At 43.4% G+C, this 26,280-nt stretch overlaps 1 protein-coding gene across 2 annotated transcripts; it reads right to left on the bottom strand.

Moving 5' to 3' along the window:
- LOC148035178 (isocitrate dehydrogenase [NAD] catalytic subunit 5, mitochondrial-like) lies at positions 1 to 24,776 on the bottom strand. 2 transcript variants are annotated; one of them, XM_087680158.1, is made up of 7 exons: positions 24,222 to 24,770; positions 23,326 to 23,646; positions 23,080 to 23,241; positions 1,337 to 1,411; positions 1,045 to 1,154; positions 882 to 954; positions 1 to 787 (listed from the first exon to the last, which is right to left on the bottom strand). In XM_087680158.1, exons 1-7 carry the CDS (start codon positions 24,423 to 24,425, stop codon positions 596 to 598), a joined length of 1,137 nt encoding a protein of 378 aa, XP_087536284.1. In that variant the 5' UTR covers positions 24,426 to 24,770; the 3' UTR covers positions 1 to 595. The 2 variants fall into 2 exon arrangements, with proteins under 2 accessions (XP_087536284.1, XP_087536283.1); XM_087680157.1 differs by having other exon boundaries at positions 23,080 to 23,646; positions 24,222 to 24,776.
- Positions 24,777 to 26,280: the final 1,504 nt, after the last annotated feature.

The raw sequence follows: 26,280 nt of genomic DNA on the forward strand, positions 1-26,280 counted from the left end.
TTTCCTTCAAAGACAAACCATTGTTGAGATGGAGCATTCGCAATTGTACATTATTACCTTAGTTTCCCTTGATACCCCAAATCTTTGAAAGGAAGGCCACACAAATTCCCACCTATAAATTCGGTTAGGGAAGCCCTTTTGACTTTTACCACCTTGTTTACTATATAATAATGGATGCTCCACAAGACACTTATTTCAAGAAGTGTAGAGGTACGCTAAGCATCTGCACCTGTTCCAGCTGAAACAATAGGAGTTGTCTGAGTCTTACTAGCATGGACAACAACATTGAGATCGCCATACATCCAAAGGTGTGCGCTCCCCTCCCACCCCCAAGACACTGCTATTTCTTTGTGGGAGAAAAGAAAGTAAAAGAATTGACACCGTAAAATTTGAACAGTTCCATGGCCATCACAGGGAGTCTTCAGTATTATTGCATCACACTGCCATTACATGTTCAGCTTTATTCTGGTCTTCGGAGGGTCCAGCAAAGTAGATTACCAGCCAGGTCATATGCACACACCCCACTCATGATAAAGTTGCCTTTTGGTTCAGGAAAAAGCTAGTTAGACAACAATGAAAGGACATGTCAAACATTTCACAACTTCTCACAGAGAGCTTGTGTATATTCTGTAGTTGATGACTTCCCGCCCAAATCGTGAGTAAGATACTTCCCCTCCTCAATAGTCTTCAAAACTGCATTGTGAATCTTGTCAGCTTTTTCAGCCATGCCAAGATGCCGAAGCATCATAACCGAGCTCAGAAGTAAGGCTGTTGGATTGGCCAAATTCTGCAATAACAGTGAAGTTAGAAACAGCAATTTTCAAATAAGCACTCAGCTTTCAACTCACCAAAGCAGTAAATGTGAAAAACAATTCACCCACCTTGCCAGCAATATCTGGAGCTGTTCCATGAACTGCTTCTGCCAAAGCAAGCCCTTTGTCACCAATATTACAACTGGTAGAAAAAAAATTCCACAAATCAGCTCTCTAGGGGACCTCCAGGCTGAAACTAAGCACTCTGCACCTATCGTAATGGCCAGTTTACCTTGGTGTCAAACCAAGTCCACCAATCAGACCTGCACAGAGGTCACTTATAATATCACCATATAGGTTCGGCATCACTAGAACGTCAAATAGTGATGGATTCTTCACCAACTGCTTGTTGAAAAACATATGAAGTTAGTCCTTTTTAACACCACCAAATAAGTCAGTCTTCTTTTTTAAACAGCAACTAAAGGCTAGCAAACCTGAAAAAACTGCACAGCCAATACATTCAAACAAATTCTTCACAGAAATAAACCAAACTTTAATAAACACATGCACAGTAGCACTCTTACCATCATGCAGCAATTGTCAATGATGACCTCCTCATAAGTTATGTCTGGATATTTCTCTGCAACTTCTCGACAACACTGCATTATAATTACTCTATTCAGATGATCATTTGGCATAAAATTACAGATGCACAAGTACTGACACTGTCAAGTTTTCAGTTGAAAATGACCGGGTGAGATAACATATTGCACCAACAAAATGACTCAACCAAATTTCCTATTTCTCAAGTGAAAGCACACAATAATGACACTTTGATGAAATTCCGAGTAAGTGTCTGGAAGTACAACACTAAAAAGGGGAGTTGAGCTAATATCGGTATATCAAGCTAACATTTAATCTATGATATTCATCAACTTCAACAGAGCTTACAGAAACTAACAAATACAGAAAAGTTGCCAAGAGTGAAAAAGAGAGGCAAGAAAATGTAAGCCTCCTTAGGTCCTAACACATTAGTCTCTAACAAATACAAAGTACAAACTTCCTCACAGAGCAGCCTGAAATACAAGTCCAAGGAACAACCATGCAAGTAGTATCAGTCTAAGAGGAAGGAAACAGGACTCAAAAGCTGAAAAAGACCTCTTTTACAAAAAAAAAAAAAAAAGCTGAAAAAGACCTCCATGGAGAAATGTGAGAAGCTGAAGAGCTAGGTTTTTGAGCAGGGCACCATCCAACCAATGTCAAAAGAAGTCATACGACATAGGTGATGAAGGTAAAGCTTCACCTAATACCAAGTATTGGAAAGTCTCCCAAATTCACAGACCAGCAGAATTGACTGAATCCATTTGCATAAGCTTATTGCAATAACTTGTTCTCAGAGCTAGGTTTGCAAGCACATGGGGCTCCATGCAAGCCAATGTCGGAAGAAGTCAAAGGATACAAGTGACCAGGTAAAATACACAAAATTTACGAACAAAAGGACTCAAACCACAATTCTAGTGCTCTAGTGAAAGCAGGCAACACTCAAGCTTAATGAAATTCTGAGCCGGCCTCTAGAACTATGATAATAAAACAGGGACTTATCAAGCTACTATTGATTATTCACAAACAGGCTGTTAGTTTTATGCATATCATGGATAAGAGCACTATACTTATTGTGCATTTCATGGGCTTTAGTGCAGGGTAACCACAAAACACTTCACCCCTAAAAGTTTTGCCCTTGAAACATTGCATTTCGTCCTAAAACATTTCACCTCTATGCAGAACCCAAGTGAAATGTCATGTGAAACAGCTGATAATACATATAAGGCAGTTGTTATAAATGATGAGTCACATATGTACGACACCAAGTCCTAATTTGCACAACTCAACAGAAGATGAGACAAACCGAAAGGCAAACACAATCCTCAAATCTTATGTTACAGAAATAACAGGGAAATGTACAAAGTATGGCTCCAAGAGTCCAAGCCACATGCTATGCAACACGTGTTAGTAGTGCGTACAGTGATGAAAGCATAGAAGACTATTGAATAGGACCATGGATACCCAAACAGTGGGTGATCAAGCCACCACCAAGGTGCCTTGGAGAGAACTTGATGTCAATGTCAATCATACCAGCTCGTAAAAATAAAAAAGAATCATAACCACTCTCTATGTCTATTTGTCAGCCAATATGTCAGTTCATGTGTAAGTCTATGCATGTCCCAGTGGGCTGGGCACATTAGAGTAATTTGGGCATTTTTTTGGTGCCTCGTTTATGAGGTTTTGGCCATTTCATGCTGGCCGATCTAATGCATGTTTGGTATTATTTTATGCATGTATATTCAAGATCCCTCCTCCTCAGTCTGTAGCTCATCTACATACTTCCATAACAGGTACTAGTGGAGAGAGGGAGCCGGTGCCAGTACCCACACAACAAGTGACTCACCTTGTTTCTATACTAACTCATGTCTTAGAATATGGATTCCATTTCCCGAGCATCTGTTTCTCCCAAAGTTATTTGTGCAATGTTCTTTTCTTTGCAATGTTCCTCTTCTCTCTTTTCTCTTGTGTTATGCAGTCTATTACAGTTTCCTACGCTTCCATTGCTGCACCCACTTCTAACATGGTATTAAATTTTAGGTTGAGGCATTGCTCTTGCCTAGTGTCAATCATTTGAGGTGTGCTAGTGCTAATTTTTTCTGCTGCAGATTTGGGTTTTGAGTTATTCTGGTCCTGATTGGACTTCATTGACTGTTGCATTCTGTCTGCAGCCTGGGCGACCCTATCTGCAGCCAAAACAGCCTGTTTTCTGGTTTATCAGCCTGTGTTTTGCAGCCTGCCTTCTTCTTTTTTTTGGTTTTTGGGACTGTTTCAGGACTGGCGACCTGTGTCCGACTCCTTACATCTGCATTTTCCAGGGCTGCATTTGCATTTTGAGTTTGCAAGCTGATGCGACCTGTTTTCACACAGGACAGCAGTAGTTTGGTTTTGTTGCAGCAGCAGGTTTCTTATTTTATTTGTTGTTGTGTTCTTCTCACTAGACTCCAATTACTGTTGATCCTTTCCCTATGTGCTTTCTTTAGTGTTGAACTCTTGAAACTACTCCACCTTCTCATACTAATGCTCAGCATGTAGGCATTGCTTACTCATCTACGAGAGTTATTTTGGAGAGTTCTGTTGTTCAGTTCCAAGTTTTGATGAGGATGTTGTCTTTGGGTGCTTCACTTGTTCCAATTTCAAAGAGGGATGACATACGAAAAAAGTCTCGGTGCTAGTATTGTGGTGAGAATGAACATCTCCAGAAGGACTGCAAGACATTAGTAGCTTTGCAAAAGAAGGAAGAGCCGAGTGTTACGAAAGGTGACAACCCTCTCAACAAGTCTTCATCATCTACAAGTCCAAGTTTAGGCTCCAACAATGCACTCACAGGAATGGCTACAGGGGCATCCCTTCCAACTTGCTAGTACAAGTGATGCAAGTCACCCCTCAATACTCTTTGATGCCAGAGAGGGAGTGTAAGAGGGTGGTGAGGTGGGGCGGTTCGACCTCATCTATACTTTAAATATTTATACAGGTTCACATGATCCTAAGAGAGGTTTCCCTGATGCATTGACTACAATCTAGCAAGTTTTGAAATGTTGGAGCTAGGATTAACATCCATATTCATGATGAGTTGTTTGATTCTTTTCTCATATTGTGTAATATATTACAACAATTTCCTACACTTCCATTGTTGCGTCCACTTTTGACATTGTCAACAATGCCTCATAGTACCATACATGGCCATCCTATCAACTATGCCTCTAAGCATACATGAACATGGATTCCCCACCTTCAGCTAGACTGCCAATGTGTCCCCTCATGTGAGCTCAAACTAGGAGCCAATCCCACTCTCTATCATAAAACAGCCCATCACGAACCTAGATGCCAATCCCACTCCACGATGTCAAAACCTGTCAAAACGTTAGGCGATGTGTCATGCAAGTCCCTCTCTGGATCCTATGTACTTGTATAACTATATAGATGAGTCTCATTGACCCCACCTCACCACCCTCTCACACTGCCTCTCTGGCACTCAAGAGTTGTGAGGGATGATCATATCACTTGCACTAGAAAGCAATAAAAGGAGGGGCAACCAACCCCTTCCCCTTCTCTAAAGAAGGTGATCCCTTCCATGCCTTGGCTAGAGAATCTAAGTCGAAGCTAGAAAAGGACGAGATGAGGATGACTTGTCAAAAGAGTCCGCGTCTTACTTCTTCTTCTTCCTCAAAGCCACTAACTCCTTGTGCAAATGTTCCTTCTTCTTACAATCCTTGCCTTCACCTTCTTCTTCCTATCAGCCCACTCTGAAGTTCCAAATGCCACATCATCGCCACCATACCAAGATGGAAGTCTCTCTTATAACTTCAATTACACCTCATGCTCAAGCATCATCCAAACTATATAGCTAAAACTGACTAGTGTCGATGATGTTGTTAGCTAGTCTATTTTAGGGTTTGTTCGTCAATCGTCTCCTAGTTGTGAGCTCCTATCATAGTTTGACAGAGACATTGAAGCTCTAACAGTTTAGTGTGCATTCCCATGCATTTCTTCTATTCGATTATGCATTTCTTATATCTGCATGTCAATTACCAATCGATGCTGCCCCATTTGTCAAAGAATCTACCCCACATGGGTGTGATTGTGTCCGAGAAGCCACCCAACATATTTTTCCATTTTTTTATACAATTGACTGCGTTTATTGCAGTCAATGTAGGACGTGAAATTTTGTTTGCTCTACTTAACATTTGGATTAAATTTTAATCAAATGTTTAAGTATATGTTGCATATGTGAAGTGCAACTAAGATTATTTCATATTTGCAAGCCAAGGACCCAAGGAAATCAATGGATGTCAAAGACAAAAGTTGTCTTTAAGTAATGGTGCACAAAAGACTAGGTGATATCTAGTACCAAAAATTGGCCTACGACATTTTATTAGCCATAAGTATCAATTGGTGGCACTAGGGATTTATTAGCCAATCCAAGGGCTAAATAAGACTCGAGAACACTTAGGAGATAAATTGGCCTAGCCAATTTAATTGACAGCTGGTCATACTAAATTTTTGGGTGCTAAAATAATTATTAAATTAATTTTTAAAAAATAAATCTGAAAACTAATTTAATAATGCTGAAAATTTGAGCTTGGAATGCAAGCTAATAAATTGTATTTTTCTCTATTGTAAACCGCAAAAATTAGGGTTTAACAACCACCTCAAGAAGCATGCCAAGAGGTTGAAGCCTCAAAACTTGAACTTTCAGGGCTAAGAATTAGCAAGATTCAAGTGAGGGACCAACCAACATTCAAATTTGAAGTAAATTTCCTTTCCCAAGGAATTGTTGAAGGCCAATTGCCTGAGTAAATCAAGGGGCAAATCCATTTAAAGACTTGCCGGTCATTACTGAGACAACAAGGGGCTTTTGGATTGCGAAGGGGGTTGAAGGAATCCCCTCGTATTCGAATTCAATTGTAACTAAAGATAAAGAAATATAGGAAGGGCCACCAGTTTTGGGGCCAACAAGGTGTCCAATGTCCAATATTGATTGGTGAATGTTTGTGTTTCAACATTTCATTAGTTATTGCTTATTGTAATTAAGTTATAATCAAGTTATTACCACCCCTCCACAGAAGGAAGGTTGGTTTCAATCGGCCACGGCAAGGCAAGGTAGCCTAATGCAGTTGGCCGATTTGGTCAATTTATAACTATTTATAGCTATTGGGCTGGCTGCCCAGATCATTCTCTTCTATAGGTTGTGGTGCACACTCCATCTTTGGCATACTCCTCTACCTCCAGTGTCGCCATCATCACTCTCAACCTCATCCAATGCCCTCATTGACACTGTGCGCCGCGTGCAAGCACCAATCAGTCCACTCTTTTCCCTTTTCTATATTCAGCATTCATTTCAGATTCAGTACAGTTTATCACTTCACATTATCTTCTCTTTTTGTTGAGTCTCTCTCTATCTTTGGGTTCATGGTTCTCTTCCATTGCGCTCTCTCACATGGTATCATCATCAAACTCTTTGGGTTCATGCTTCTCTTCCATTGCGCTCTCTCACATGGTATCATCACCAAACGTGAGGACACAAAGCTGATCGGAGCAACGGTGACCTCCCGGGCTGAAAAAACAGCCTTTTGCATCGGTGTTTTGCTGCAAACGCAAGCTTTTCCTTGCAATTGAATGTTAACCTCCATCAAACAGACCGTCTATATTGATTCCATCGTGAATCTGTAGCTGATTTCCAATGTTCAAGGGGCTGTCTACAGCAAACTCAAATTTTGGAGGGTGCTTTGCAAATCATAGAAGATGTCTTATCTAGTATTTGCAAGCTTTGGTGATTCAAAGGAGCATTCTCATCATTCCTTTGAAAGGCGGCGAGATTATCACAAAGACTGAGATGATCGGTGGTCACCATGTTTGTTTGTACGGCAGCCCTCTCCTCCCCCCTCCCTCTATGTTTCCCAAAAGACCCGTCGTACTTGTCTAAAGATGCCCCCTATGGCACCCTTAATGCAAGTGCCCATACTTCCTTCTTTGCCCAAAGAGGACCACTTGGATGGTTCCAACTATTCATTGTGGTCATGTAAGGTGAAGTGCATTCTTAACATCTTCAGTCTTTGGGAGCTTGTTTCCCATCTAGTACCCCATCTCATGGAGGATCCCAAAGTGGGATCAATGATGGATCATGCAGCCCTGTGGGATCAGCTCAACTCTCGGTCTAGATCAAATCATTTCTTTTTATGAGCTTACAGGATTCTATCCTAGTGCATGTTCGCAGATTGAAGACTACAACAGAGGTGTGGAAGAAGCTAGCATCTTTGTACCATCAAAAGGCATTTGCCCACTGCATATCCCTTGAGAACAAGCCTCGAATGCTCAGTGTCAATGATTCACCTTCCATGAAGGACCACATCAACAAACTGAAGGACATGAGAGATGAGCTTGCATCTCTCGAACGGACTATATCTTCCGAGGATATGGTCATGATTCTTTTGACCCGATTGCCATCTCCAAAGCTCAATGTATTCTACACCAGTATCTAGATTTGCGTGGCATCATGGACAGTTCGGTTGCACTACATAATAGGGATTCATCTTAAAAGATAGATTAAGACGTGCATGTAAATTGCTGAACTAAATTGCAAGAGGCAGTCCGGTAAATGAAATCCTATATGATAAATAAGGCTAGGGTTTAATTCGCCTCAACTAGGTTTTAATCGTAAATAGGTCAAATTATTATTACGACCATATTCTGACTTAGAGTTAAGTAAAGATGCTCTTTGGTCTCTATGTAGTGATTGGGAGTGCGAGGATAGAGACACGCAGGGATTGTTAGCAGCAAAGAGTAACAGAGAGAAAGAGTGAGCACGATTTGTGGATAGAATGACGAGTGTACCACTTTAGGTTTTTTAGACATACATACATACATGCATGCATGCATGCATGCATGCATATATATATATATATATATATATATATATGAAAGTACAAGTGCTAAGAGTGTGTTCACACCCGTGCACATATAAAAGAGCACAATGGACCTTTATTCCCAACAACCTTCCACCTAAAGGCAATGTGCCTTAAGAGGAAAAAAATCAGCTAAGTCTAGGTATTTACAAAGCTGAAATACATATATCTATCCAACTCCCATCATCTGTCGACAATGACCAAACCGCTTTGTTGGAAGACCCTTCGTGAGAAGGTCTGCAAGATTATCATCTGTATGCACTTTGACAAACTCAATGCTCTTGCTATCAAGTACATCTCTAATGAAGTGATATTTCACCTATATGTGCTTCGTCTTTGCATGAAAGACGGGATTCTGTGCTAGCATGATAGCACTCTGACTACCACAATGGAGAACAAGTAACTTTGTAATGCCAAGCTCTCCCACCAAACGTGAAAGCCATAAAGCCTCCTTACATGCCTCAGTGGCAGCCACAGAATCTGCCTCTGTAGTAGACAATGCAACACACTTTTGTATCCTTGAGATCCAAGAGACTGCTCCTCATGTGAAAGTAAACACATACCTAGAGGTGGACTTTCTGCAATCCGTATGACCAGCATAGTCTGCATCAACAGATGCCTTCTGCTTTCCAAAGCAGATGCACGACTCCTTTGTGCCTTTGAGGTATCTCATAATACCTTTCACTGCTTCCCAATGCTTTTTACTAAGGTTTGCCATGTATCTGCTAACCACTCCCACTGCAAAGGCAATGTCAGGACATGTAGCAACCATAGCATACATCAAACTGCCAACAACTGAAGCATATTGTATCTTGGCCATTTCAACCTTCTCATCATCAAATGTAGGGTTGTCCTTTGCACTAAGTTTCACATATGGAGGCAATGAAACCCCAATTGTTCCCCCCCCCTCCATATTGAAACGCTGCAAAACCTTAGAGATATACTCCTACTGAGATAGACAGAGTAATCCTTTTGACCTTACTCCTGCTGAGATAGATAGAGTAATCCTTTTGACCTATCTCGTAGTATTCCCATTCCAAGAATGTGATTTGCATCACCAAGATCCTTCCTGTCAAAGTTGCCATGAAGACTTTACTTCAGTGAGTTCAAGGCATGAGTATCCCTACCAACAATCAGCATGTCATCAACATACAGAAACAAGATAATTAGGTTGCCATCTACTACCTTCTCGATGTACAAGCAATGATCCACTTGACTTCTATGGAAACCTTGAGACTGCATAATGTATCAAACTTATCATACCATTCTCTTGGTGCTTGTTTCAGCCCATACAAACTCCTTTTGAGTTTACATACCATCTGTCAAGATTGTGGGAGAGAAGGAAGGAGTCTCACTTGTAGCTTTCTTGCTTGCACAATGGGGGAATACACACAAGGGTGGAGGCTGAAAACAGTTTTCCTCTTCTTAGTTGTGTAAGTCAAAAAGAACTCTTGTACTAAGAAATAGAAGAACCCTATATATGGGTCTCAAACCAAACTCAACTAACTAAGGTGGCATACTAACTGAGCCATGAACTAGAGTAGATAAGGATAGCTATCATGTAGCTATTATTCATGGGCGGTGTACCAACCGCGTCTGCAACTGACAAGTCGGTGACATAAATACACAACGGTCACCCTGGCGTATCACGAGTGGAGCTCGATATCTCAACACTCCCCCTCGAGCTCAATCCCAATTCCTGCACACCAAGCAGGTCTCTGAACTTGCGCAGCTTCTCTGCGCCCAATGCCTTCGTGAATATGTCAGCTACCTGATCCTCTGTACTGACATAAACTAGATCAATAAGACCTAGTAAAACCCTCTCTCGCACATAGTGATAATGCACCTGAAAGTGCTTTGTTCTAGCATGATAGACTGGGTTATTTGCCAAGTATATACTACTCATGTTGTCACAATAAATAACAACTGGCCCATCTGTAGACTGATGCATATCATAAAGTAGCTTATGCAACCAAGCTACCTCACATGCAGCCATTGCTGCACCCCTGTACTCAGCCTCTGTGCTCGACAAGGCAACTGTAGGCTGTTTTTTGCTGCTCCAAGTAACTGCAGCACTCCCAAAAGAGAACACATATCCACTGGTAGATCGTCTATCAAAAATACTACTAGCCCAATCAGCATCAGTGTATCCATGCAACTGTATCTGAACCCCAGTCTCATAAAATAGTCCATACTGCAATGTGGACTTCACATACCTGAGTATGCGTCTAGCCGCATCCAAATGTGGTTTCCTTGGAGCCTGCATAAACTGACTTACCAATCCAACAGCATAGCTCAAATCTGACCTGGTAATAGTCATATAAATCAAACTTCCTACTATGCGTCCGTACATAGTAGAGTCTTCTAGAAGCTCACCTGCATCTGTGCTCAGCTTCACATTCTGCTCCAAAGGACCTGAAATAGACTTACAGCCTGTCATCCCATATTTGGACAGCATGTCCAATCCATACTACCTCTGCAAGAGCTGTATCCCACTTGGTGATCTAATCACCTCAATGCCCAAGAAATAACGCAGCTCTCCCAAATCCTTCATCTCAAACTTCTGCTTCAATAGCATTTTCACATGAATGATATCTTCATCACTGTCACCTGTCATAATCAAATCATCAACATAAATGACAAGTAGCATAATACCTTTCTCTGTTTTTCTCACATAAAGTGAGAAATCTGCCTTGGAAATCTGAAAGCCAATAGTGACAAGATACTGTCCTATCTTGTCAGACAATGCTCTAGGTGCTTGCTTCAAGCCATACAAGCCTTTCTTCAACTTGCAAACAAACTCAGGATGAACAGCATGCACATAACCTGGTGGCTGCTCCATATAAACCTCTTCTTGCAAATCACCATGCAAGAAGGCATTCTTTACATCCATCTGATGTAAAGACCATCCCTTTGATGCAACCATAGCAATGACTGCTCTTACGGTTGCCATCCTTGCAACCGGACTGAATGTTTCTTCATAGTCAATGCCATATGTTTGTGCATACCCCTTGACTACTAATCTTGCCTTGTATCTATTCACAAAACCATCTGCATTGTGCTTCACCTTATAAACCCACTTACAACCAATTGCATTTTTACCTTTAGGCAAAGGTACCAATTCCCATGTAGCATTTGCTTCCAAGGCATCCATTTCTTCATCCATGGCTTTCTCCCATTTTTATTTTTCCATGGCTTCCTCAAAAGAAGTGGGTTCTGGTTCCTGTATCACTTTAACCATATATGCATAGTGAATGGCTGTAAATCCATCATATTTCAGCCTATCCACAGGATACCTAGCTCTCGTAGACCTGCGCAAAGTAGGTTCACTCCCAGGTGCTCTCAAAACATCCCTGATCTTCCTTACTCCAGGTGTAACAATAGAAGGAATACCCAACTCATCATCAATGCTCTGTTCTGAGCCACTGGATTCACCATCCACATAAGAGTGACCTGCATTCACATCAAACATGGGCTGATCAACCTTCTCTTTTCCTTTTCGTGATACCTGCATACCACTATCTGTATTGCTTTGAGAAGATTCTCCAGGTGTAACAATAGAAGGAATACACAACTCATCATCAATGCTCTGTTCTGAGCCACTAGATTCACCATCCACATAAGAGTGACCTGCATTCGCATCAAACATGGGCTGATCAACCTTCTCTTTTCCTTTTCGTGATACCTGCATACCGCTATGTGTATTGCTTTGAGAAGATTCTCCTGATCTCAATCTGCCTGTCCATGGCGAAGAATGTGAACCACTGCTAGAGGACGCTCCAGGTCCACTAATATTTTGTGACTGCTGCTGTGAATTCTGTGCAGCATTACCATTTTGTGTATCTACATCATCAATCACATTTACTGGTTTATACCAGCTACTCATCTCATCAAAAACATCTCTGCTCACTGTAAACTTACGAGTAGAAGGGTTATAGCATCTATACCCTTTTTGCTGCAGAGAGTAACCAATAAAGATGCACTTCTCAGCTTTTGGATCCAACTTGGATCTCAACTCATCTAGCACATGTACATAGGCAATGCAACCAAAAATTTTCAAATGAGAAATATCTGGTTTCCTACCAGTATACCTCTCCTCTGGAGTCATACCATGTATTGCTGCAGTGGGAGTCCTGTTCATTATATAGACTGCTATAGCAACTGCTTCAGCCCAATAAAAATCTGGCAAGTCTTTTTCATTGAGCATGGCACGAGATACCTCTCCAATATGTCTGTTTTTCCTTTCTGCAATTCCATTTTATTGTGGGGTATAACTGCATGAATATTGCTGCTTTATGCCATGCTCCTGTAAGAACTTTGCAAACTCATTTGAGAGGTACTCTCCCCCTCCATCTGACCTTAGGCATTTTATTTACAGACCTGTTTCTTTTTCAGCCATAGCTTTAAGGGTTTTGAAATGCCCAAAAACTTCACTTTTCTTTTTCATAAAATACACCCAAACTTTTCTGCTATAGTCATCAATAAAAGTGACAAAATAATGACAACCTCCAAGAGATGCAGCTTTAGTAGTCCACACATCAGAGTGGATTAATTCCAATGGCTTCTCACTCTCTTGAACATGTCTAGGAAATGGTTTCCTTGCCTGTTTTCCAAACTGACAGGCTTCACATACCTTATGCATTTCTGCAACCTTAAATTTCGACAAACCTGCAACAATATTTTGGGCCTGCATTGATTTAAGTCGCTGTACATTAACATGACCAATGCGTTTATGCCAAATATCAATATCTGCAACTACACCGGTCCCATGTGCAAACATTGTTGCACTCAATTCAGACATGTCTGCATCCAACGTAAACATTCTGCCCTTCCTCTTTCCTTTTGCTATCAAGCGACCTTTATTTTTCATATCCTCAACAAAGCATCCATGAGGATTAAATCTGACCTGCAAGCCCTGCTCAACCATTTGACCGACAGAAACCAGATTCTTGGTGATATTCGGGACATGAAATACATCGGACAGGTATTTCTTTTTCCCATCCTGCATAGACAAGGGAATTTTTCCAATCTGCACAATAGGATGTGCAGTATCATCACCAGTCTCCACAAATCCTAGTTTTTCCATTTTCCTTGCATCCTCCATCCATTCTGCATGACCTGTCATGTGGTTTGATGCACCTGAGTCAACATACCATACATCATTGTTTTGTTCTGCACTTGTCACAGAATTATTCATGTGCTGCACCATGAACAAATGCTCATTTCTGTCATCACCCTGTCTGCTAGAATATGCATAATTCCCTTGTTGCAGTTTTCCATTCATGATGTCATTCTGCTTTTTATAACAGTCTTTAGCTATATGACCCATTTTACCACAGTAGTAGCATTCAACATTACTGTTTGCATTTTGACCTCTTTGCCATCCACCACGACTTCTTTGGCTCCCCCTGCCTCTAGAGTTACCACGTCCTCCTCCATAGGACTGGTTTTCTTGAGTTTGTTGCATATTCTGATTTCTACCACGGCCTCCTCTACCTCTGCCTCTACCTCTTCCAGCATTTGAATAGAAGACAGCTTCTTTTGAAGTTCCTCCTGAAAAAGATGCACCACCATTTCTTTGCTCCTCAGAAATTAGAAGAGCAATCAGCTCCTCAAAATCAGGAAATCTTTCACGAACTGAAATGGATGTCCGAAACTGTGCATAATTATTTCCTAGACCATTCAAGGTCACAGAAACTAAATCATCTTCCACTGGTGACCCAATGGAAGCAAGTGCATCTGCAATCTTCTTCACCTTCATGTGGTAGTCGTTGATGCTCATATTTTCTCTTTGCACATTATGCAACTCTTGCTTGAGTTGCATTTTCTTGGCTTGCGTATTTGTGCTATACATTTTTGACAAAGTATCCCATGCCTCCTTTGGCGTACTTGCATTCTGAATATGCACAATCATAGAGTCTGAAATGCTGATAGACAGCCAATATATAACTTTCCTGGCTCTCTCATGTCATGCTTTAAATGCATGCATTTGCTGTTGATTGGGAACATCAAGAAGAACTGGTTCTTCTTCATTTCCTGCAACAAATTTCCAATATCCTTTTCCCATAAGGAAATTCGTCATTCTAAACTTCCATGCTTGGAAGTTGTTCTTGTCAAGCTTTTCAGTGACAATCTGTGAAAGAGAATCAGATGCCATTACAGAAGACTGCAAAAAATTCTGTCACTGCAAAAACCACAACTTCACCCTCACAAGGGAAAATCTGCAAAAATGGCGAAAGTGGTATTTGACCACACAGTCACTTCCTAGTAACGATTTTGCATCAACAGGCAACAGGGATGATTCTGTAACTCCCAATGTCTCTGCGCACAAGCATACGATGCAATTTCTACAGTAACTTTTCACCGACCTGTAGAACAATGGCTACACAGCATAAAACTGGGCCTTTTCTTGAGTGCGTGCAGAAAACTTCCGCCTCCAAAACAGGCCCCGAAATGGCCTCAAATCAAAAAAACAAGGTCGCCGAGAGCTAAAGTCCTCACCCGCAGAATATACTACCCTCTTGCTTCACCGCGAGAGGCGTCTCAACCTGAGACAATGCACTCCTGCAATTTTCGACTGTGCTACCTGCAGAGATCTGCTCCCAAAACAGAAAATGAAAGCAACACTGCTCCTCTTACTAGACCACCGCGAGCTTGGCTTGCTTTCTTGAGCTCCTTACCACGAACAAGGCTCTGATACCATGTCAAGATTGTGGGAGAGAAGGAAGGAGTCTCACTTGTAGCTTTCTTGCTTGCATAATGGGAGAATACACACAAGGGTGGAGGCTGAAAACAGTTTTCCTCTTCTTAGTTGTGTAAGCCAAAAAGAACTCTTGTACTAAGAAATAGAAAAACCCTATATATGGGTCTCAAACCAAACTCAACTAACTAAGGTGGCATACTAACTGAGCCACGAACTAGAGTAGATAAAGATAGCTATCATGTAGCTATTATTCATGGGCGGTGTACCAACCGCGTCTGCAAGTGACAAGTCGGTGACATAAATACACAAAGGTCACCCTGGCGTATCACGAGTGGAGCTCGATATCTCAACACCATCTTCTCTTTTTCTTTTTCCACAAACCCTTCAGGCTGCTGCATATAAAGATTGATTGATGGTTCTTCTGTTGCAGGTGGTTTTGTGTCACAACTAACATCTCCCCCCCCCTCCCCTCCTCCCCAACCTTCCACCCCTCCCCTTCCTTCCAGGTTACCCATTAGCACTTCTCTTTTGTCTACAATTCCTTCCCCTCCTTCCTCTTCTAGCCCATCTTCCTCTCCTCCTCCCCTTCGACCCTTGATGGCTCCTTTTTCTACCTTGTCATCGAGTATTTCTACCCCTTCCTCATCTCCTCACCTTTTTTTTGGAAATATTGAGCTATTAGAGAGGAAGACTTCTTCATCGGATAAGGGGGATTTACCTTCCCTTAGTAAGGGGGAGTGCCTTTTCTAAACAGATGCATTACAAGTACCAAAGGCTCCTCGGTCTCCTTCGCAGCAAGATGAGTCTGTCATCATTCCTAGGTCAAGTACTCATTTCCCTCCAATACCTCTCGACCCACGTAGATCAGCTAGGATTCAAGCCTAGAAGAATAGTTCACTTTGTGTGAACTATGCCCTTTTGTCACAAATTCTTCAAGACTATGAGCCTATTACAATTGATAAGGCTCTTACATAGGAGATTTGGCACAATGCTATGCATATTGAGCTCAATTCTATCAAGTAAAACCAAACTTGAAAATTGATTCCCCATCCAAAGAAGCAAAAGATGATTGGTGTAAAGTGAGTCTATAAGACCAAGTATCTTACAGATGGATCCTTCGACAAATATAAAGCTCGACTAACTGCCAAAGGATTTTCTCGATGGGCAGGATTGGATTACTTTGAGACCTTTGCATCTATAGCTCGGATATCCACTATTCGAGCTATCTTGGCTCTTGACGCTTATCACCATTGGTCAATTTATCAAATGGACATGAAGTCAACTTTTCCAAATGGCATCTTGGGGAAGGAGATTTACGTCTCATAGCCTCTTGGCTTTCTTGTGCGCGTGTGTGTGTGTGTGTGTGTGTTCATGATTCCCTTAGGTTGCACATCCTCACAGAGGTTTTGGGCCCGCAAAGCATTGGCTACTTCATTGAACTCTAGAGAGCTTATAGAGCACAATCCCCACAAGATGAGCTCTAAAAGCACAAACTACATGCCCTGGAGCTGATCCTATAGCTGTGTAATATGAAGTAAGTAAGATGTCAGAGTGCAGCGGTACGGAAGCGTAGGACTAAGAGAGAGAGAACGCAGAGAGAGAAGAGAGAGACACTGGAAGATGAAGATCTGCTGTATAAAGTGTGCTGAATACAAAGATATGTAGATATATACACGGGCGCAGTGCGCTGGACTGCGTGTCTCCACCTCGACGATGCAACCTGCTGTTCACCTCGAAGTCCGTTGCAGTCTGCACTGTCTCCTGTCTGAAATCTGCGAATAGAGACGGAATCTACGCATGCCACCTGTCTGTAATCTGCGAGCAGAGAAGTGTAGGAGATTACTCAGGATGTCAGCTATTTATGGCCAAAATCTGGACAAAACAAGGCGCCAGAAAATAGCATGTCGGCTACATTAAATGCAGCCGACTGACTGCACTGGTCGGACTGCCACGTGGCAGTCCGACTGTGCAGTCCGACTGCACTGCTGCCACCATACCTGCCCTGCTGCCCCTGATCAGGCTGTGATCTCTAACACCCCCTCTCAGAGCCTGAGCAAGGCAGAAGCCTAAGGGATCTGGAATGTCTCCGAAGTAGAGCCTGGGGAAGTGCCTTCGTAAACAAATCCGCAAGATTGTCCTCCATCTTGCAGTACTCCACAATGATGGTCTCATCCAAAAGCTTTTCTCTGATGAAGTGGTACTGGATCTCAATGTGCTTCGTCCGGGCATGAAAAACAGGGTTCCGTGCCAAGGCAATGCAACTCTCATTGTCACATTGCAGCAAAGTAGCACGAGTCTGGGGGCACCCAAGCTCCTCCAGTAATCTCCGAAGCCACACAGCCTCACATGTGGTGGAAGATGCGGCCCGATACTCCGCCTCAGTAGACGAAAGGGCTACCGTGGGCTGCTTCTTGCTACTCCATGAGATAACACCTGCACCCAAGGTAAAACAGTAACCTGTAGTAGACCGCCTGTGGTCCACATCACCGGCCCAATCCGAGTCGCTCCAACCTGCAAGTACAAGATCTGAACCATCTGTCCCTGCGGGATAATAAATCCCTAAATCAGAAGTCCCCCTCAAATACCGAAGTATCCTCTGAGCAGCCTGCCAATGCACCGTCTTAGGTTCACTCATGAACCCTATCAAGAGCCCAACAGCAAAACATAGATCAACCCTAGTGTTGAGAAGCCAAATCAAGGACCCAATCAACTGACGATAGCGGGAAGCATCCGCCAAAGGAGAAGCTGAATGGAAAGTGGCCTTCCAATTCGGATCCATAGGAGTAGAAAGGGCCCGACAATCCTTCATCTCATAAGACACCAAGAGCTCCTGTACATATCTCTGTTGAGAGATGAAGATCCCCCTCTGAGACTGATAAATCTCATGGCCCAAAAAGAAATGGAGTAGACCCAAGTCCGTCATCTCGAACGTCCAATGTAAAGCTGACTTCGTCTCTTGGACCTACCGTGCATCATCACCTGTGACAACCAAATCATCAACATATAATACAAAAAGCACACAACCATCCTCCGAAAAGTGAACATAAAGCTGTGGATCGGCCTTGGAACGCCGATATCCCAACTGAGACTGAAGGAACGAATCAATCTTCTCGTTCCATGCACGCGGAGCCTGCTTGAGGCCATACAAGGCCTTCTTCAACCTGTAGACTTTCCCATCTGAAGATCCAAAGCCAGGAGGCTGCTCAACATAGATCTCCTCCTTCAAATCACCATTGAGGAAGGCCAACTTCACATCCAACTGGTAAACAGGCCATCGCCTATGGCCAACCAAAGCAAGAACAGCTCTAATGGTCGCCATACGAGCTGTGGGGGCAAAAGTATCATGACAGTCAATCCCTGGGCGCTGTGCAAAACCTTTAGCAACAAGGCGAGCCTTGTGCTTATCCAAAGAACCATCGCTAAGGTATTTGGTCTTGAAGACCCACTTGACGCCAATCACCTTCTTATGCGGGGGGCAAGGCACGAGTGACCAAGTGTCATTCCTCTCAATAGCCTCCAACTCGGCTTCCATAGCTTTCTTCCATGGTGCGGACTATAAAGCCTCTTTCACGGAGGTGGGCTCTCGATCCTGCATAACACGGGTCATCAAACAATAGTTAGAGCAAACAAGTTCCGTAGAATGTGCCTGGTGCCGCCGTGATCGCCGCAGACCATCCTGCGGTCCCCACTCCTCAGGAACCCCCTCAATCCTTGAATCACGGAGTGTGTCACGGGCCCAGCCGAGGAGGAGACCGAACCTCCCCTCGTCTCTCTCCATCAGCAGAAGACTCTGGAATATCCATCGGAGGTAACTCCTCTGAGGTGACCGGTGGAACAGTAGACTCTGTGTCAGAAACAGAATCATAATCAAAAGGCACGGGCTCCAGTGGAACTGTAGAAGGAGCCCAACTCTCCCCTGGATCTCCAAGAACGGGATGCTTCTCACCCGTTGATATAGCCGGAACCTCAACAAACCGCACATCGCGGCTAGTGTACACATCCCGCTTGACGGGATCATACAGTCGATAGCCTTAGGACTGGAAGCTATAGCCAACAAATACCTGTTTTCGGGAAGCTGCTTCAAATTTATCACGGTGAGCCTTGGGAATGTGAACATAGGCATCACACCCAAAGACCCAGAAGTAAGAAACATCTGGCTTCGTCCCAAAATAAGCCTCAAACAGGGTCATCCCTTCCACGGCCGAAGTAGGGGATCGATTAAGGATATGGACTGCAGTAGCCACAGCCTCGGCCCACAGAACCTGAGGGGTCTGTCGATGCTCCATCATGGTGCGCACCATCTCGATCACACTGCGCTTCTTCCGTTCAAAAATGCCATTTTCTTGAGTGTTGGTATTGGCAAACTCCTGGTGAATTCCTTTATCTGCACAAAACCAAGCAAACTCATTAGAAACAAATTCACCACCCTTGTCGGATCGCAAGGTTTTCAACTCCCGGCCCGATCGGTTCTCCTCAAAGAGAAGCCAATCCTTGAAGTGTGAGAAAGCTTCTGACTTTAATCCCAAAAAGTAGACCCATGTCATCCTGCTGTAGTCATCCACGATCAGCATGAAGTACGAGCTCCCACGCAAGGACTAATTCCTCATAGGGCCACATAGATCCGTAGATACAAGCTCCATCGGTGAAGTAGACCGCCGCGAAGCTGTGTGGGGAATGGCATCTCTATGCTGCTTCCCCCGAATACAAGAGACACATGGCTGCTGGCTCACCACTATATCCGACAACCCTCGAACAAGCTGTCCACGTGACGCCCTCCAAAGATAATCATAGCTCAGGTGACCAAACCGAGCATGCCATAACTCTGACTGTGACTAAGAGGTAAGAAGAAGAGTAGAGAGGGCGGTGGAAGGCTTCAATTTATAAATGCCGTTCTCCTCATATGCGAATGAGAGAACCTTCCTCGATCCACAATCAAGGACTCGCACTGTAGTACTATTAAACTCCACCAAAAGGCCAAGGGAGCAAATCTTATGAACTGAAACGAGATGGTACCCTAAGCCTAGTACATGCAAAACCTCTGAGGTATGGGTACCACCTCGTCCATTGGGAATAAGCTGCATCTTACCCCGACCTGCAATAGATACTGAAGAGCTGTCTCCAATGAGAATCTGCCCACACAAGGATCGCAACTGGGCAACACCATCTAATGAAGGAGTCATGTATCGTGAGGCACCACTATCAACGATCCACTCTCGAGCCTGGGGAGCCATCATCGCAGCATCAGAAGCATTCGGTGAAGCGTCCTCAATGACAACTAGATGAAGAAATGCAGCTGATGAGGGTGCAGCCACCGCTCCAGAATCCTTGGTATCCTTCTTGTCTTTGTTACGGCAATCCTTCTTCCAATGGCCAGTCTTTCCACAAATATGGCATGTGGAGTCTTTGTCCTTGTCCTTCTCCTTGTCCTTCTTGGACTTGTTATCCCCCTTCTTCTTCTTTTGGTCCTTCCCCTTCTTCTAAGAGGCTTGACCTGTCAGCACCTCCGACTTGGAAGCATTCTGTCCCTTTAACTGTTCCTCTTGGTCCAAGACCATAGGAACCAACTCTTCCCACCGAAGAGTAGACTCTCGCCCCGAAGCAATAAGGGCAGAGTAAAATGTACCGAATCGTGGCGGCAACTGGGACAATAGTGTGATCGCCATGTCTTCGGAGGAAATCGGCTTCTCCGCATTCTGAATCTGCATCTGAAGCTGCCTTAGCTTGTTAGAGTGCTCCCATAGCGAAGAAGACTTGTTTACGGACAAGGTCCGCATCTATACCTCCAAAGAAACTCGCTTCATAAGGGTCATCCGATTGTACATCTGATCAAGCTCCAGCCATATCTCCCGAGCCACCGTCAAGTACTCGATGTGAGCGATCACGGCTGTAGTACATGATAGAAAAAGAAAGGAACGAATCCTGGCATTCAGTTTGTCCCAATGAGACTGAGCCTTAGCCAACTCCGCACGAGCATCGGAAGAGAGTTTGGACTCATCTCTTACCGAGGGCTGGTCAATCTCCTCCTGTACTAGCTCCGTCAAATCATAGGACTCCAGGATGGCCAACATCATGACGCGCCAAATATGGTAGTTGTCGCCGTCGAGCTTCTGATCTGTAGGAAGAGCCGGTAAGACAGGCACCTTCCGGTCCATAATCGATTGGAACTCCAAGTCAATCTCTGTAGACATCTTCACCTGTAATGCCTTCACAAACGCAAAAGCAGCCCTCTCTGACTGGGAAAACTCAGCCTGCTAAGGCTCTTCCGCGTCCTGAACCTTCTTTACCCGCCGAAGGCGATGAAAAAGCAAAACCTGCACTTGGAGGCTGAAAACTCAAACTTCCTCCGCGACAAACAGCAGTAAACAGCATCAAATCCACCACCTGGACTCCTTTCATGCACGCCCACACTCGCTTCAGCCTTGTTCCAAGGCGCAGCCCTCCTGTCTGCCCTTAAACGCAAAAAACGCAAATTTGTGTTGCGATGGAAACTCCTCTTCAGGTTGATTCTGCGCTCAGTCAGCCCTCTAACACTGCTCTGATACCATGTCAAAGTGCAGCGGTGCGGAAGCGTAGGACTAAGAGAGAGAGAACGCAGAGAGAGAAGAGAGAGAAAGAGACACTGGAAGATGAAGATCTGCTGTATAAAGTGTGCTGAATACAAAGATATGCAGATATATACACGGGCACAGTGCGCTGGACTGCGTGTCTCCACCGCGACAATGCAACCTGCTGTTCACCTCGAAGTCCGTTGCAGTCTGCACTGTCTCCTGTCTCAAATCTGCGAATAGAGACGGAATCTGCGCATGTCACCGGTCTGTAATCTGCGAGCAGAGAAGTGTAGGAGACTGCTCGGGATGTCGGCTATTTATGGCCAAAATCTGGACAAAACAGGGTGCCAGAAAATAGCCTGTCGGCTGCATTAAATGCAGCCGACTGACTGCACTGGTCGGACTACCACGTGGCAGTCCGACTGCACTGCTGCCACCGTACCTGCCCTACTGCCCCTGATCAGGCTGTGATCTCTAACATAAGACTGGATAACGTCCTTCAATTCAATCTTCTACTAGAGCTATCCATAGAGGGTCACTACACGCGTAGTCAATGGAGCTTCATACAACATTTGAAGCTTCTCCCATACCACTAAAGTTGTTCTACAAGAGGTTACCGCTAGTAGAACCTCCATCATCAAAATCCCATGTAAGTATAGCTTCCTCGTGGTTGACAAGGTCCCAATCATTTTGAAGTGAAATGAAGCCTCGTACAACATCTAAAGCTTCTTCCATACCACTAAAGTTGTTCTACAAGAGGTGACCATTGGTAGAACCTCTTTAGAGATTCATCAAGAGAAGAGCACAATAAGCACGGGCATCATCAAATTCCCATGTAAGCATAGCTTCCTCATGGTTAACAAGGTCCCAATCATCTAAAAGAGAAATGGAAGGTTCTATGAGGGCGGGCTATCTAGCTATGGTGCAGTTGTGTGCTGACTTGTAGGTCATTCAAGCTATGGACTTGGGATCTCAGGAGCAGTCATCTTAGGTCAAGAGCTGTTGCCTGTCTCTCTTTTGTGCCAATCAGGCTTGCATTTACATTGCCGACTATATTTTACTTTTTCTTCAGCAACTACTACTACTGCTCTGCACTTGCACAACTAACACATCATTCGTCACTACATTTCTGTCTAGTATATGCAACTGTGCAGCAGTCAACCGCTGATTTACAGATTGCCTTCTTCAATCCTAAACTTTTGTTGTTCATGTGACATTGAATTCCCAACCAGTATTTGCCATCCAAATATGCACACTTACAAGAGTGTGAACCGCTAGACTACAGAGAGCACTCCATCATTTCTTAATCTAAGTTCGAGCACCTACTTATCTACACAATAGTGAAATTCGGCAGATGCAATGCGGTCAAGTGCTAATTTACACATTGTTTTCAAAAGTCTTTAGATTTCTTCTATGTGATGTCATCTCACCGGACAATTTGCAAAGTAGGAGCTTCTGAGAAAATCAGCCAGATCTTGATTCAACAGCATAAAATTCACAAAATCTGGCATATATAACCAACGTGGAAGTAATATTCTAGAATATCCTAATCCAGAAAAATATGACCTGACCTGCAAAAATAACCCATCTGTCTTTTTCATTATGTTAGCTTTGTGTATGGCTGACACTCTCTGTCGACCATTATTTTGAGCATACTGAAATGCATATTCTGCTACTCGTAAGCTTGCTTGCCGAGTTATGATTTTCAAACTCTCCACAACACCCCTAACAACCTGCAAGAGCCAAAATGAGCAGACAGTCCACGATTTGCTCGCAAATGATTTCAAAACAAAAGGGCGTATGAAACCTCCACTGACCTGATGTTCCAACCCACTATATTCTCCCTCTGTGTTCTCACGAATTGTTACAAGATTGACATTGTCATAGCGTGTCTTATATCCAGGAATGCTCAAACAAGGTCTAACATTTGCATACAACCCAAGCTCTTTACGTAGTGTGAGGTTCAAGGATTTGTAACCTTTGCCAATGGGTGTTGTCATGGGACCTTTCAGGCCAATCCCATTCTGTCGCACAGACTCCATGCTTTCAAATGTCACAAAACTGCCAGTGCGTGGATCCACTGTTTTGCCCACATGATACTCTTCCCACTCAATTGGGACTGCTGCAGCTTGAAAGACCTGCATTGACAAGTTGGTATAATTATATGCCAATGGTAGTAATTAAGACAGTGTTAGAAAGTTGAGGCTAAGTGATAATTGAACTCCAGCAATGCATTGGTAAGAGAGCTTAAAGGCTACAATATAAGTGTCCACTATGTCATCCATGATCCCTCTCCATGCAGTTGTAACAAAACTAGAGAAATCTCCCTATTCTACGTGCAATCCAGACATATAGTAATGGCAATGTGAAAGAACTGCTTGTCTTGTCAGATGAGAACTAGAACACGAGGAGGCAATGTGAAAGAACTACTTGTCTTGTCAGATGAGAACTAGAACACGAGTAAGAACTGAACGTCATAAACATACGAAAACTGGCTAGACTGAAATGAAATCGAAAATGCAAAGCATGTATAACTGGCAGTCCATGTCCGACGACAATGCCATCACTCTGCAAGAGTATGGCATAACCGTGTATGATTGGCCTACCTGTTGGAACAAATAATGCGGCAGTCGAAACCCCAGAAAGAGTGCAACCCACGAATCCAACAAGAAATGAAAAGCCCACTTAGGGTTAGCATAGACATGATCCAAACCTGTTTGACTGCGGCAGCGATCTCGGGACCAATACCGTCACCGGGAAAGAGCGTTGCTTTGACAACAGTGTCCGGTGCGGCTGCAGAGCCAAACGATCTTTGCTGAGGAAGGAAGCCATGGAAGCTGTGGCCGGGGGCGACGGCAGGCAAGCCAGGGGGCAGGAGCGCCCTGGCCCGGCAACAGGCCCGTTTCAGGAAAGCCATGCGATGGCTCCAACCTGGCGATTGAGGGGTGGGCTGCGACGTGTCCCTGATGCGGAGCGTCTGTCAGGAGAACGATGCTGATGATGCACGAATGACTGGATTTGGTTTCTTCCTGCTCTGTTCTTCTTCTGCTTCTTCTTCTTCTTCTTCGCTTCTTCGTTTTTTTTTAAATCTGGGTAACAATCGGAAAGGTCAGCGAGAGAAAGAAGAGGAAAAGCGTCCCTTTCTCCCTGCGGGACGGGTTAATAGTGGAGCGTCATCATCATGCGTCAGTCATGCTTCCATGACCCATGAGAACAAAAGCCGTTGAATTTTGGCACGAGAGAGAACCCAGAGGCCTTTCCCATGACGTTACTGCATTCCCTCTCGCTTGGGTGAATTTTCTAGCCAGGTAAGACCTGTTTTTTTTTTTTTTGAAAGCTCGCGCACATGACCAACTCTCGAGTCTGTAGTCATGTGTTGGGCTACTATGGTCATTCACTTTCTTTATGTGGCAAGGAATATAGATAGGTTGTGTCAACCCCAGCAACTATGGCAATACGCTTCTCACTGCACATCTCTCACAATTACATCTATCAAGATATCACAATTACATCTATCAAGATATGGATAAGCAGTCCCAGAAATCCGTTGCTCTTATTTGTGGTGATGTGTCATGTCTGGCTTAGACTGTGTTGCTTATGTGGTTGGTCTTGTGCATCTACTTGCCATTTTCAATCACCATGGTAGCTACCCTTAGCTAAGGAAATTTTGGCCATTGTGTGTGCATCTATTCTACTATTCTATATATTATTTAGAGCTTTGGCTTGGGTTCCCAAACCAACCAAAAATCTCCCAAGCCTATGTAGCACAAAGAGGAGAAGTTTTTTATCCAGGAAATAAAGAGGGCTTTTACTTGAAGGGTAAGTGGGGGTAATATATATATATATATATATATATATATATAAAATTGAATATATGGAATATGATAATAATTTTAATGGATGAAAATGTTCATGCAATTATACATTTTCTAAAACGATACGCAAATGCACATAGACTATAAAAACATATGAAATTATACATGCATAGGTTTCTGCTAGCAATATTTGATTCTTTATGAGTCTTATGTTTTATGTATGTTAGCTAGAAATTAGCATGGTTAAACAATAGTGGACAATATTGTTTTAACTATGATGCCTTTGGAAAATATACTCTATATATTATTTAGAGCTAATTAGAAGGCTCCCAAGCCTATGTGGCACAAGGAGAAGTTTCTTATTCAATAAATAAAGAAGGATTTTTCGTGAAGGGTGAATGGGGGTTATATATATACGAGACACTTGATGCCTCACATCCTCACTCGATGCTTCACACTAGGACTAGACGAGTCTATCGCACAAGCAAGCATGTGTGTGACCATACAAGCGAGCGGGATAAGTAGGCACATCGTGCGATATGCTTATGTGGTGGCTACAAAAGGTTTTGCAAGAGGGCCTCAACGTGCACCACGTGGCCTCCTCCCCCCTTGCAAAGCCTTCTGTTCATCAAACGAGTAAATGTGACTGCACATGTGGGGTACAAGTCAATTATTTTATAATGATGAGAGGGACAAAGAGGACACACGTTTACAAGTGTGTATAAATAGGCACACATGTGTGTTTGATGCACACACACACACACAAAGCATAGGAAAAACAAAAAGAGTCAAAAAAGAAAAAATATATGTGTGTATCTCTTTCTCTCACACACACACAAAGACAATGATGACGATGATGAGAGAAAGGAGAGGGAAAAGAAAGGGAAGATGAGACAGAGCAAAAAGAGAGGAGAGTACACATGAAAGAAGAGACAAGAGAGAGCAAAAAAGAGAGGA

The sequence above is a fragment of the Lygodium microphyllum genome, chromosome 6 (assembly GCF_053477565.2).
Source record: "Lygodium microphyllum isolate KBCC chromosome 6, Lygodium_microphyllum_v1.1.10, whole genome shotgun sequence".
Lineage (NCBI taxonomy): Eukaryota > Viridiplantae > Streptophyta > Polypodiopsida > Schizaeales > Lygodiaceae > Lygodium > Lygodium microphyllum.

Excerpts from the sequence above, each read along its gene's own strand:
- LOC148035178 (XM_087680157.1), bottom strand. The coding sequence starts at position 24,425 with ATGGCTTTCCTGAAACGGGCCTGTTGCCGGGCCAGGGCGCTCCTGCCC. Across the intron at positions 1,412-23,079 it reads CAGATGGGTTATTTTTGCAG|TGTTGTCGAGAAGTTGCAGA; the intron begins GTCAGGTCATAT and ends ATTATAATGCAG. Across the intron at positions 955-1,044 it reads GGACTTGGTTTGACACCAAG|TTGTAATATTGGTGACAAAG; the intron begins GTAAACTGGCCA and ends TTTTTCTACCAG.